The sequence below is a fragment of the Silurus meridionalis genome, chromosome 16 (genome assembly GCF_014805685.1).
Source record: "Silurus meridionalis isolate SWU-2019-XX chromosome 16, ASM1480568v1, whole genome shotgun sequence".
NCBI classification, from domain to species: domain Eukaryota; kingdom Metazoa; phylum Chordata; class Actinopteri; order Siluriformes; family Siluridae; genus Silurus; species Silurus meridionalis.
The window spans coordinates 15,992,195-16,006,185 of record NC_060899.1 but is presented as its reverse complement, the minus strand read 5'-3'; the positions used below and the strand labels follow the sequence as shown (position 1 = coordinate 16,006,185).

General features: G+C 42.6%; 3 protein-coding genes across 4 annotated transcripts; 1 reads left to right on the top strand and 2 right to left on the bottom strand.

Moving 5' to 3' along the window:
- Window positions 1-1,138: 1,138 nt before the first annotated feature.
- On the top strand, window positions 1,139-4,670 carry LOC124398609. Its single transcript, XM_046868796.1, has 7 exons — window positions 1,139-1,297; window positions 1,731-1,948; window positions 2,078-2,303; window positions 2,408-2,526; window positions 2,648-3,128; window positions 4,043-4,103; window positions 4,371-4,670. The coding sequence occupies exons 2-7, from the start codon at window positions 1,732-1,734 to the stop codon at window positions 4,668-4,670; spliced, it is 1,404 nt and encodes a 467-aa protein (XP_046724752.1). The 5' UTR covers window positions 1,139-1,297; window position 1,731.
- Window positions 4,671-6,279: 1,609 nt separating this feature from the next.
- slc10a7 (solute carrier family 10 member 7) lies at window positions 6,280-11,279 on the bottom strand. 2 transcript variants are annotated; one of them, XM_046869475.1, is made up of 13 exons: window positions 11,052-11,278; window positions 10,662-10,744; window positions 10,309-10,445; window positions 9,588-9,663; window positions 9,211-9,249; window positions 9,069-9,104; window positions 8,486-8,569; window positions 8,200-8,365; window positions 8,006-8,057; window positions 7,822-7,895; window positions 7,180-7,325; window positions 6,854-6,909; window positions 6,282-6,580 (listed from the first exon to the last, which is right to left on the bottom strand). In XM_046869475.1, exons 1-12 carry the CDS (start codon window positions 11,149-11,151, stop codon window positions 6,889-6,891), a joined length of 1,014 nt encoding a protein of 337 aa, XP_046725431.1. In that variant the 5' UTR covers window positions 11,152-11,278; the 3' UTR covers window positions 6,282-6,580; window positions 6,854-6,888. The 2 variants fall into 2 exon arrangements, with proteins under 2 accessions (XP_046725430.1, XP_046725431.1); XM_046869474.1 differs by lacking the exon at window positions 6,854-6,909 and having other exon boundaries at window positions 6,280-6,580; window positions 11,052-11,279.
- Window positions 11,280-11,916: 637 nt separating this feature from the next.
- On the bottom strand, window positions 11,917-13,777 carry LOC124399105 (epidermal differentiation-specific protein-like). Its single transcript, XM_046869825.1, has one exon. It carries the CDS (start codon window positions 13,724-13,726, stop codon window positions 12,695-12,697), a length of 1,032 nt encoding a protein of 343 aa, XP_046725781.1. The 5' UTR covers window positions 13,727-13,777; the 3' UTR covers window positions 11,917-12,694.
- Between the last annotated feature and the right edge of the window lie 214 nt (window positions 13,778-13,991).

Genomic DNA, 13,991 nt, shown 5'->3' with positions numbered 1-13,991 from the left:
CCTGGAACTATAATGAATGGACATTCGGTGTTGAGGATGAGGTTCTGTTTTGAGTCTGGTCCCTCTCAAGGTTTCTTCCTAATAATTAATGGGGAGTTTTTCCTGGTCACAACTGCATCACTAATTCAGGATAAACTTATAATGATTAGGAACAAACATATAGGCACTAAACTTATACACACTCCAACCTTATAACCTGTTTATCCCTGTAAAGCTGCTTTGGGACAATGTTCATTGTTAAATAAAAAATAAGCAGAAAGATAGAATTCAATTCAACACAGTTCACTATAAAATCATCAATGCCCTCAGAAACATGAAACATCCACCAGAACATCTGATACACTGCACTCACAAAATTCTTCATTATAATGGCCAAAAGCATGTGAAAACCTGACCTTAACACTGTTCCTGCATGACTGGGTGCACAAAGCAAGGTCAGTGAAGACACTGGTTGGAGTGAAAGATCTTGAGTGATCTACAAGGCACCTTGACCTCCACAACCCCACTGAACACCTCTGAGGTGTGCACAAAGTGAGCTCTGTGAGGACACTGAGGTTGGAGTGAAAAATCACGAGGGCCCTACAAGGAGCCCTGACCTCAACCCCACTGACCTCCTCCGAGATGTGCACAAAGCGAGCTCTTTAAGGACATTGAAGTTAGAAAGATCTTAAGATCTCGTCAGTCACAATTAACACCTCTGACACTGGAAACGTTGCTATCAGTATGGGCTCTCCTTAATGCTCTTGCTGAATGATCACTAATTCCATAATCATGTCCCTTAAAATCTAGTGGAAAGCCTACCAAGAAGAGTGGAGCTTATTATAATGGCAAACAGAAGAGGAATAAATACGGAAGGGGATGTTCAAAAAGCATAAATATGTTGGTTTGATGGTCAGGGGTGCACAAACTTTTGGCCACACACAAGTGTATAATGACTTTCCAAGTTTATTAGTTTAGCATTATATATATATATATATATATATATATATATATATATATATATATATATATATAATTAGCAGCAAGGAGCTAAAGAAGATAAACTACAGGCAAAATATCAGTGTAAGTACATTTCATCGTCATAGGCTTTTGTGGTGTGTGTGTGTGTGTGTGTGTGTGTGTGTGTGTGTGTGTAAACGCACAGAAAAGAGAGAAGGGATTAGTGGAATATAGATGAAGATGTGGTTCCTGTCCAGCAGCTGTTACACATCCTGGTCCTGAAAAACACACCAGAAGACCAGGAGAAAAATCAAAGACAGAGAGATCCAGTGACACAGTGACACTCACTACCTCTGAGGTAAGTTCAATTCAAAACTGTAATAAAATATTTATTCCAACGTGAATCTGATTGATCAGAATATTTTGGCAGGTTTAGGGTCTACTATGTTATAGTTTCTATAGCAACAAACTGAAAATGAATGTAACGGTTTCTATGGTTAAAGCGACGTTTTCTGTAAAGAGTTTTTATTTATCATGTACAGAAGAAGTCTCCAGTAGTATTGTAGTAAGTATTGACCAAATTTCTGTGTTTTTAAAAGGAATAAAACACGTTGGACATGCGATTATAAGAAAATTATTCAATTATTTACCGTAATTTTTATTTCTTTTTCAAATATGTGAATCAAAATGTACTGTAGAGAACAAAGAGCATATTTATCACAAATAACATTATTGTGTGAGTGTGTGTGTGTGTGTGTGTGTGTGTGTGTGTGTGTGTGTGTGTGTGTAAGGATGCAGATGAAGCTGCTGACAGCAGTATTGATGGTGTGCGTGTGTCTGAGTGTGTTGCCGGCGCAGTGTGTGTGTTTTTCACGTGGAGCTTCAACAGCCACCTGCATGAACATGAAGCCTGGCCACATCAGCGCACACTCGCAGCACACACACTCAGCGACTGCAGTGACCATACACACCAGCCGCATGGTCTATCTGCCACAGCACACACTTACAGGTATGTACCCACACACACACACACACACACACACACACACACACATAATATGACACATTAGTGCTGTACACCATACAGGCACATCCTTCTTTTTGTGTGTTTGTATGTGTGTGTGCGTGCGTTTTTCAGTAAGTGTACGCAGCTCTCGAGCGTTTATGGGTCTTCTCCTTCATGCACGCTCTGTAACGGAGGACCGTGTGGTCAGAGGCCAGTTCACACTCCACCCTCCAGGAACACACACTCTCTCCTGCCTGTCTACTGCAGACACGGTCACACACTCCGAGAAACTACTGAAGAGGAACCTGTCGTTCACCTGGAGAGCCCCGGCTCAGCCGAGTGGGGACCTGAGATTTTAGTGAGACACATACACACACACACACACACACACACACACACAAAATCCATCCTAACACTGTTGTTATCTGGTATTTTTTGATCGGTTCTGGGTTTTCTTTTCAGTATCACAGTGGTCCACTCCTATTTCGTCTACTGGACTCGGATCCATTCAGCCGTGGTGCATGATGGGACACGGAAGATTCCTACTGAACTTGATGCTGGACAGATCAGGATGGTCTCAGGTAACACACCCCAGAGATTTTCATCACATGATAAAATACAAAAATTCATATTAAACACTGGACTCAACATGTGTAATTACATTGTTGATTTTTTTCCTTCCGGTGTTTCGGACAAACTCAGAACCTACACAAACACACACTTCTGCACACACACACTCTGATTACTCAAACACCACTACACCAGTCACGCACACACACACATCACACAACAGCATGCTAAAACCTCGGCCACTAATAAAACACACTCTCGCTACATCACACACACCTGCACACACTCCCATTGCATCACACACACCTGTACACACTCAGACACCCACCACACCCCTACTGCATCACACACACCTGCACACACTCAGACGCCCACCCACACCCCTACTGCATCACACGCACCTGCACACACTCAGACGCCCACCCACACCCCTACTGCATCACACGCACCTGCACACACTCAGACGCCCACCCACACCCCTACTGCATCACACGCACCTGCACACACTCAGACGCCCACCCACACCCCTACTGCATTACACGCACCTGCACACACTCAGACACCCACCCACACCCCTACTGCATTACACACACCTGCACACATTCAGACACGCACACACTGTCACTGCATCACACACACCTGCACACCCACAGACACCCACCCACACCCCTACTGCATTACACACACCTGCACACATTCAGACACCCACACACACTGTCACTGCATCACACACACCTGCACACCACAGACACCCACACACTGTCACTGCATCACACACCTGCACACACTCAGACACCCACACACGCCACTGTATCACACACACCTGCACACACTCAGACACGCACACACACTCCCACTACATTACACACACCAGCACACACTAGCACTGCATCACACACACCCACACACCCACCCACACACACTCCCACTGCAATGGCTGTACCCACACACATTCCCACACACACTCCCACTGCAATGGCTGTACCCACACATTCCTACCACATCACCCACACACTCATCCATACACACTGCCACTGCATCACAAACACCCACACACCTACCCACTGCATCACACACCCACACACACTCCCATACACTCCCATACACTCCCATACACTCCCACTGCATCTTACACACCCACAGACACAACCACACACTCTATTGCATTACACATGTCCACACACACTTCCACCCCATCACACACATCCATACACACTGCGTTGCATCACACACTCCGCATACACTCCCACTGCATCATTCACACCTGCTTACATACCCACACACACTCCCATTGCGATACGCATTCCCACATACATTCCTACTGCATCATATACACCCATACACACTCCCATACACACTCCCACCACATCACACACTCCCATACATACTTTCACTGCATCACACACATCCAAACATAGATCCACACACACTCCCATTGCATTATACACATGCACACAAACTTCCACTGGATCACACCCACCCACACACACTTCCACACCTGCTCCACCCTCACATCTCCACTCGGAGCCGTCTGCAGCACTCCAGCACTCTCTGTCTGACCCAGTGGAGACGAGGGACGATCCTGCAGGTACACACTCCTGAGCACTGTCACTGTTCTAGACAGCACACACTTTATAAGATTCAGAACACTTTGATATTCTGCTGTTAGTCTTTAAAAAAAAAAAAAGGCTTCAGCAAAACAATATTTACTCAATTGTGTTGTTAATTTGATTTATTAAGAGGGTGCCAATAATTCTGAACTTGATTGTGTGGACCAAGCCTAATCACAACAACATTATCATTATTATTTATTTTCTCCTGAATACTAGTGTTTGTTAAACCCCCCGATTCTGAGCCACACCCGGAAATCAAAACCGGGGGTGGGGTTAAGGTCGAGACAGGGTCAGGCCTCGTGTCTCAGCCGGTGCTGTTGCTGGCCTTGTCGCTGGCTCTTTTGGGGGCTCTCGGCATCTACGTCCAGAGGAAGCACTGTGTCCGCCGCAACGGCGTGTCTCTGAGTCATAGCGAGCAGGAGAGTGCAGGAATGAGACACATGCAGGAGTGTGGCGAACTCGTCCACCTGCGAAGGCTCCGAGAGAACAGCCTACTGCTGCTGCAGACCCAATATGACATTATTACAGCCCCGGGGAACTAATACACACACACACACACACACACACACACACACTGATATCATGGAATAATATTCAACAACTGGATGCTGTGGTGGAGTGGAGTTACTGTTATCACTCAGATGATTGTTAAGCTACAATAGCATGTCTCCTAGAGGAAACCAACCCTCTCTACAGTCCAGCATGATGATGCTGTGCACAAACCCAGCTCCAGAAGATATGCTTTAGATGGATTAGAGTGGAAGATCTCCTGCTATTAAGCTATAAACCTTATTGATCACCTTAGATGTGAATGCTGACTGCACACTCGCGTTGCATCACACACTCCCGCATACACTCCCACTGCATCATTCACACCTGCTTACATACCCACACACACTCCCATTGCGATACGCATTCCCACATACATTCCTACTGCATCATATACACCCATACACACTCCCATACACACTCCCATACATACTTTCACTGCATCACACACATCCAAACATAGATCCACACACACTCCCATTGCATTATACACATGCACACAAACTTCCACTGGATCACACCAATGAATGCTGACTGCACCCCAGGCCTCCTCACCTCATCTACATCACTACCTGACTACTAAAACCCTTGTGGCAGAATGAATGTCCACAAGCACCCTCCAAAATAGATGAGAGATGTTAGGTGGTGCGATTAGAACTACAGTGTATTTATTTATAATCATTTCCAAATATTTCTCTCCTCACTGTATTTCCTGTACTTTATCTTTGTATTTTCACTTCTTTCTGTTTTAATCATTAATTTTTTTCTGTTAGTTCGAACATCATTTGGAACTTTCATGTGGAAAAAATAAATAAATAAAGCTGATTTTTAATTAAGTGTAAATAAGTTTCTATAAAACACAGAACACAAACAGACTCATGTTTTAAGTAAATCACTGTGTGGGTGTTTAATTCTCAGAGAAAGTGTGGCAGTGTAAACACGAAGATGAAACACAGGAAGGTTCAACAGTACATGTTTGTAATATCAGACTTTGCAATACTGATGTTCTGCAGAAGGACACAGTGTTGACGCTTTACTGTGTAAATACAGTCTGGTCCTGGAAATACGAATCAATCACAACGTCCTAAATCTGTCTGGTCCCCTATAACAGAGCTGTTTCTTTAACCTGATTTAGGGTCAAAGGTCAGAATACGCACAAAGTCACAGTGATGTCACTTCAGATCCACATGTAGCAGCTCCGAAACTCCCCACGTCACCCCGAGACACACAACCTACACCGAACACCTACCCATATGAAAGATCAGACTTTCACATGATAAAATAAAATAAAACCGTGAGGAAAAACCCACAATGTAATTAAAATAAATGAATGGAAATGTCTTCATTATTTTCTCAGTGTGAAAAGCATCAAACGCTTCGTATAAAAATAAAGCTGTACATTCACATTTATAAAAAAAACAAAAAAAACAAAAAAAACTTCTGGAATCATTTTGAGCTCGTTTGTGGAAAATAATTTCCCTGCAGAGATAGATAGATAGATAGATAGATAGATAGATAGAGAGAGAGAGAGAGAGAGAGAGAGAGAGAGAGAAATTCCACGAGAACGTGGAAGAAAGAGAAAACAAAAAACAGAGAAAGAGAAAAAAAATAAACAAACAATGAGAAAGTGAGATAGATATACAGAGAGAGAGAGAGAGAGAGAGAGAGAGAGAGAGAGAGAGAGAGAGAGAAAGAAAGGTGAGCAGCTGGAGCTGCTTGAGGTCCCACTAGTCGCAGTAAGGCACTTGGTTCATCCCACCATCCTAGATCTCATCCCTTGTCCTTCATCCGAAATGATGGAACGTTGCAGGTCGGGTCGGCTTTGGGTCCCGTTACATTTCAGGGTAAAATATATTTAATCCCAAGTCTCTCAGATGGGCTGCAGGTTGGTCAGTTTCAGGGCCTACACACACACACACACACACACACACACACACACACACACAATTAGACCAGTACAGGTGACATGTGATACAAATCGGTGGGTTTTAATTGAATTTCAGTTTGCCTATTAGTGGTTTTGGTGGGTTAGTGGTTAGTGGTTTTGGTGGGTTAGTGGTTCATTAACTCATTATTATTAGCATTAGTAACTGTATCTGTATGAGTTTAGTCATTAATATAAAGTAGTACTGTTTATTTTACCAACACACACAAACTGGAATCTGTTAGCACTTACGGACTTGCAGGTGGAGGAGGTAAAGACATGCAGGCTTATTGCACTAAAATGGCAGACTAACAAACATACACAAGCAGACACACACACACACACACACACACACAGAGACACACAGATGAGTAATGAGGGGTTGCTCACATTACACTGGATGCTTGTGTGTTTATTACTAATATCCTTAGTAGAGTATTACTGAATTTTCTGAATTTTATAAAACACCTCAGAGTATAATAGTGATATTTCAGGAGTGTGATACAGGATGTTACTTCAGAAAGCGGAAGTAAATAATGGTTAAACGGAGTGCGTTAAAACTGTGTGTTCTCAAACACCTTCTGGCTCGTGTTCATCCAGGCTTTGATGGTCGGCACCAGGATGCTGCCCAGGAGGATCTGAGCCGGGTGGTAGATGAGAAGAGGCACCGAGATGAGCGAGAGGTGCTCGAAACCTGCGAATACAATCTTCAGCATGGGGATACCTGCGCACACACACACACACACACACACACACACACAAAGGACCTTTATTAGCAATAGTTCCTGTATCTAGTCAACACATAATCGTTCAGTCTTTGAGATAAAAATCTGATTGTATCCTGGACACGAGACTTCTTCATGTCCTTGTGAGGTGTTTTTTTGGTCCCCACCAAGGACACACTGACATCTTCATCACACATATAAGCCACAAACACATATAACATATATCACTCATATAAAGGAGATATTGGTGATGTCCTATGGCGGCCATGTTGTTTCTAAAAACGGTCATAAAACATAATGATAAAATATATATATATATTTTTAATTACTATTTACAAGAATAGTTTTATTGTGCTTTGAGATGTTGTTAAGGTCGAGGGAAAGGTTCGAATGACCACATCTACAATTGATTGCTTGATTAATTTGATTGACTTAATCCTGCCTGTTATATTCCAATATCAGGACACTTTGTTTTATTGATTGTGTAAAACTCACCCAGAGTGAGGGATTTGTGTGTCGAGCAAAACAGAATCGCTACAGAATCTGCTGCTGTGAAACCTGAAGACTTCCTGCAAAGAGACCAAGACCAAATGCATCACTCACTGTAAGTGTGTGTGTGTGTGTGTGTGTGTGTCAATGATGGGAATCTGTGTTTGTGTGTATGTTTTGAACGTTTTACCTGGTAGACAAGAAAAAAGTCAGTAACATGAAGGACAACTGAACAGTGAAAACTGCAGAAAGAGAAACACAACCTATAAGTCAGATTTTATACGAGCGAAATGTTTCCATCTTTACTTCATCACATAATAACGGAGAAACTAGAGATGTGAGAAATCACTTTCCCACATCTCCACTTCTACACTGTTCACTCACTGATGAAGACGATGATGAGGAGGCTGAGGTGGTCCAGCTCAATGTCGGGGTTGGAGAACGTGTCGCAGAATGTGGTGTAGATGATCATGAGCAGAACCACACTGCTCACTGTTCCGAAGGGAAGCTTCCTCCTCTCCAGCCATTCCCTCAGGAACCGCCTGCATACCTAAACAGTGTTTTTGTCCTGTTAGTGTTGCTGTAATTCAGTGTATAGAAAAACTGGAAATTATGTGCACTCATGCGCACACACACACACACACACACACACACACACACACACACTTACCTGCCCAACTATAAGAGGGACAACTACAGTCATGAAGAGTTGAGAGAATATGGAGGAGAACGGCACTGAGGAGGAGGAGCCAAGCTGAAGCAAAGAAACACACACACACACACACACACACACACACACACACACACACACAGTGTTAGACTTATATATATTAATATATTCACTTTGTGACTTTGCTCTAACTGTCAAGTTGCACTACATGACGTATACTATATTCCCAAAAGTATTGGGACACATGACTTCTCCAGCCATATGTGGTTCTTCCACAAACTGTTACCACAAACTTGGAGGTACACAATTGTACAAGACGTCTTTGGATGCAGAACATTTTACAAACCTATTTCAGCATAACAATGCCCCTGTGCACAAAGCCAGCTGCATGAAGATGCTTTAGATAGTTTGGAGTGGAAGATCTCATACTACAGAGCTCTGAGCTCGACACTACTGAACATCCCCCAGGCCTCTATAGAGCCATTTAATTAAACTAATTATTCATTAAAAAAGTGACAAAATCTTAAATACACCTGATCTTTGTGGGAGAATAAATTGAGCGATTGATTGAACGTTTACTCACGAACAGGAGCAGCAGCAGTGGCGTGACGACGATCCCCTGCACAACACACGATTCATTTCATTCTTTAATATGAACAGAAAGTTCTTCAGTTTTTTTTCCAAATAAACTGTATGTATGTTTTAAGACGTGTTTAAGATCTTACCAGAAAGCTTCCAAACGCAGAGTTGAAAATAGCTGCAGCCTGTAACATTAACAGCGTGCTGATTAACACACACACACACTCGCACTGTGGTACATTATGTGATAATGAGGAGGTACTGTTCCCACACTGAAGTGTTTTATTCCTCTTACATCACACCACAGATCATTTTCCTATGATTCATCATGTGACTATTTTTTATCCATTTACAGCTACATTTAATGATGTGGAATGTACAGACCAATCAAAACAGAGAATTCGGGACTGATGTTGTTTGGGAGGAACAAAAAACTGTTTAGGTATTTACTCTCGTCTTCTCTTTTTTCTCTCTCATTCTTTTACTCTTTCTCTCTCTCTCTGTCTGACTCGGTCACTCTCACCTCATTTCCTCCAACAGCTTTAGTGAGGATGACGGCAGAGGACACGGGAGGAGGCATACAGCCCACCGTCTGTAACCTGCACACACACACACACACATTACACAGAGCATAGACAAAAAAAAATACAACACCAAACACACACACACTAGACTGAACAAACCCAACACTGTCTCCATCTGTAAAGAAATAATTCAGCATTCAGAATGACTTCATCATTGCACCATTATGATGCAATGACTTCATCATTGCACCATTATGATGTCAGAGGGGCGGGACATGCACTTCCCCACTGCGCATCCGAGTGGTCATGTGATCTACCAATCAAACATGCCACACTCTTATAAATGTGCACACTTCCTGGTTTAAATGTGATCCTGATGTTTTCTGGAATATTCAAATCCATGTGTCTGCTGTTACTATAGAAGTCATACTGCATTAGAACAAAATCACAAGGACCCTAATAACCTGGCGGTGTAAATGCTATATAGATTTATGTAATCAGGGAGGAAACGTTTCAGAGAGAGACAGAGAAGCTCTGATGGACTTCTCTACATGAATGAGTTTATACATCAGCACAAATGTAACTTTGTGAGCTCCAGGAGAACGTTGGGTAACGGAGCACAGATACCTGGAGACCTGCACACAGAGAGACCATTCACCCAGGCAGACACGGAGAAGGAGGAGCAGGAGGAGGAGGCTATAAAAAAATCTGTGTGTTTACCCTTTGAGAAGCCATTCATTTATAGCAGTGAGGGCCAGAACTTTGAGAAGGGCCCAGATGGCCACCGGGAAAAAGACCAGAGTAAACGACTGAACAAACAGATGTAACTTCACGTGCATTAACGCACTCGCCAACTCCTGAGAGAGAGAGAGAGAGAGAGAGAGAGAGAGAGAGACTGTTACAACACCCTGATACTGGAGACTCCTTCCATAAGAGTCAAACAGAACGAAAACTTCATTATATCAACCATTACACACGTCTTGATAAATATGTGCACTGCTCACCCTTACAGCCACACACACACACACACACACACACACACACACACACACACACACACACACACACTCTACCTCCGTCTTCAAGGACAGGCCACTGTTAAAGAAGATTGTCGACACTGCAACGTAAGTGATGGTAATCTCGGGCCGAAGAGGACCTGAAACCGAGCAGGTGAGACGGACATGTTGACCAAAGATCAAAGGTCATGACATCTCTTGAACCTCTTACTGTTCAGGTCAGGTGTACAGGAGTTGAAGTCAAGTCATGAATATTAATGAGCAGTGGGGTCTGTGTTATGAATATTCATAAGGAAATGTTAAAATAATGAGAGAAAGGAGTTTAATAGTTTAGATTTGATTGTAATAGAGTTTAGATTAAAATAATAATAATTATTATTATTAAAATCTAAAACTAATCGTTATCCGGTATAAACCCCGGTACTGGTGTAACTGCCCCTCACTTACCTCCCTTTACCCCCACGTGCGGCGCGAGCTTTGCCATAATGATGGCGAGCGCAATACCGAGAATGAACCATTCCTTCCGCACGCGCGCGAGCAGGCCCATACCGGAGAATTACCCCGTTACCCCGTTACCCCGCCGCCAGTCCCGTACCAAACTCTCTCTTCCCCTCCGGTCCCTCCGCTGCCAACTGTGGAGCGTCGGCTTAACAACGGCTCGATACTAAACCCATTTACCTCCTGTCCCTTAGGTCACTTCTTACCATTAATACGCCACTCCCTCAACCCCTACCTAGTGCGCACTCAGAGTAAACAAGTCAGTTATTTGGGATTGGCCCGATTTTACAAAAACACTTCCGGACACATAAGCGAAGTACCATCATTACCGTAATTACTGCTATTACAGAGCAGCTACCGTAGTGCACATAATATAGACCCATCAAACGCAAATATTTGTACATTTGTTTGTGTTTGTTTTTTAGGACTAAAGTGGCGAAATTAAACATATTAATAGCGTTTTGTGACATAAATCGTTTAATAGATAAATAATTGTAATTATTAATGATTGGTTTGTTACTTATTCTCAGACGCTAGGGGTCGCTAGTTCACATTAAGGTGTCTTCACATTGGCTTGATGTGGTATAGGTAGAAGCTACACCAGAAATGTGTCTTGTGTTCTGGATATTAAACTATAATTTGATAAAAACTGGTTGTTTCACACCTCATATACACTTTAAAAACAAAGTCTCAGGTATTGACATCTTGGGGCCTGTTTACCATTAACTAATTATATGAGATATCTTTGATTAAAAGATTTAGCTCTTTAAAATGAACATTAGTGACAAGAATTACACAGATCTACCTCTCAAGATCCACACTCATTTATTCATTTATTTGTAGTGTAAGAACAAAAACTTTAAGATACTCTTGAACATTTGTTAATGATACACTATATGAACAAAAGTTTGTGGACATCTGACCATAAGGTTGGTATGTGGTTTCTGAAGATCCCATTTCACATTTAGTTTGCTGTTAGAATGATCTCCACTCTTCTGGGAAGATGTTGCACTAGATTTTGGAGTGTTCTTATGGAGATTTGTGCTCATTCAGACACAAGTGCATCTCGATGGTTTTTAGTAGGGTTGAAGCAGAAGATCTTCCACTTTAAATTATAGAAAGCAGATCTTCATGGAGCTGGCTTTGTGCACAGGGACGTCACCATGCTGGAACAGTTTTCGGTCTTCTGGTTCAAGTGAAGTAAAAAATTTCATGCTACCAGTTTGGAGAAGAACCGCATATGGCTGGACATGTCAGGTGGCCTAATATACTTCTCCACATAGTGTATATGAGAAGATTATTCTGATTGCAGGCTTTAAGTAAAACATATTACAATGTTACATTCAACTTTACTCCTGTTTTTAAAGTCAAGACATCATGATGCACAAAAGTGGATTTGTATTTAAAAAACTTCAAAGCCAAACCAAAGTTAAGTAAAAACTATTGAAGTTTAAAATGAAACCAGTTTAAAAGCCGAAAATAAACTCAGGGTAAAAAGACTGCACTGTGAACAGTTTTACAATAAATGAGTAATAACCACTTTTATTTTTGATTTCTCAGTCAAATTCACTCAAATCAAGCAAATTCATTTTCTAGAATATTTCTGTTATTACTTTTTTTGGCTGTAGCTTCTCCTCCTTGTACTCGGCCATAATAGAGTTCCCCTTCTCGCACTTGTACTCTCCATACTCGACCTTAGACGTAAAGCCAGTGGTGATGGTCAGCTTGACCGGCACTGTAATGGCCACCTCCTTCCTCACCACGTTCACTGTGAGCTTGGTGTGAGGAGGGATGGTGGTTGGTAACGAGACCCTGACGCTTTCACTAGTGGTTTTGGTGTTGCTTTTGCCCACTTCCACACTAAAGGTGTTACTGATATTTAAAGTGTTCATTGCAACAGCGTTAAGAAACATTATATCGAATCTGGTTCCCACACTGATCTGTGTGGTATTGGTAAAGCTGAAGCTCTCAGTGACGGATCCTGAATATTCTCGAATCATGTCAGTGGTGAAGGTTTGCTTTTCTGATCCGTTATTCACGCCAGTAAAGTCGTCAATCATTACACTTTTTACATGTTCGGTCTTCTTGTCCCACTGAACTTCTGCTTTAACAATCGTTCTTCCAGCTTTAAGGGGACGGACGTGGGAAAAGCGGTTGTCAAACCAATCGTACTTCGGCATGTCACGACCAACTCTGGCCACCAGCTTATGCCCTCCTCTGTCTTTATGCTGATACAGAACCCAGGCTCCTTTCTGCACCTTGTGAGAAGATACTGTGTCATTAAAAGCGCCGTAAAGCAAGCTGGTCTCACAGTCGAGGACGAGGCTCTGGCCCTTGTAGTTTTGATCTTCATACAGTGTGATCTGGGGATTATCCAGGTCCTCTGTCACCATTTCTAGTGACGAAATGTTATTGTAGTACACGCTGGGATATTCTCCTTCTTCATAAACAGCTGGTTCACCGCCGAAATTTGCATCTTTGTAGGCCACCCATGGATTCCCGATGACCTTCAGCGACGAGATGCAGTTATCAAAATTCAGACTCTTTAAATTGGGAACATCAGAGGTGAACTCTTTGCTGAGGCCCTGGAAGTTAGAACCGTCGTAGACGATGATCTTGCTCATGACTGAAGGAGGTGCGGCTGGTGTAGAGACTCCGAGCAGAATGTGATCATTCGAGTTTCTTTCAGGATATACGTGCTCAGACTGGGGTGGAGTAAAAGGATGGGCTTTTATTGTTTTTGTGACATGTAAATGTCTAGGAAGTAACTAAAGTCTACTTCAGTACATATAATGCCATCCTCAGTGTTTTCAACATTTCCTGCCAGTGACAATGACCACATTAGTGACCAACCTTCACTGCCTTTCAGTGACTTCAGGAAATTCAAAT

Bases quoted from the DNA above. Each gene is read 5' to 3' on its own strand.
- LOC124398609 (XM_046868796.1), top strand. From the start codon at position 1,732: ATGCAGATGAAGCTGCTGACAGCAGTATTGATGGTGTGCGTGTGTCTG. The intron at 1,949-2,077 runs GTATGTACCCAC...TGCGTTTTTCAG, and splicing joins GCCACAGCACACACTTACAG to TAAGTGTACGCAGCTCTCGA. The intron at 4,104-4,370 runs GTACACACTCCT...CCCGATTCTGAG, and splicing joins GACGAGGGACGATCCTGCAG to CCACACCCGGAAATCAAAAC.
- LOC124399105 (XM_046869825.1), bottom strand. From the start codon at position 13,726: ATGAGCAAGATCATCGTCTACGACGGTTCTAACTTCCAGGGCCTCAGC.
- slc10a7 (XM_046869474.1), bottom strand. From the start codon at position 11,151: ATGGGCCTGCTCGCGCGCGTGCGGAAGGAATGGTTCATTCTCGGTATT. The intron at 10,446-10,661 runs GTAGAGTGTGTG...TCTCTCTCTCAG, and splicing joins GCCTGTCCTTGAAGACGGAG to GAGTTGGCGAGTGCGTTAAT. The intron at 9,105-9,210 runs GTAAGATCTTAA...TGTGTTGTGCAG, and splicing joins CTGCGTTTGGAAGCTTTCTG to GGGATCGTCGTCACGCCACT.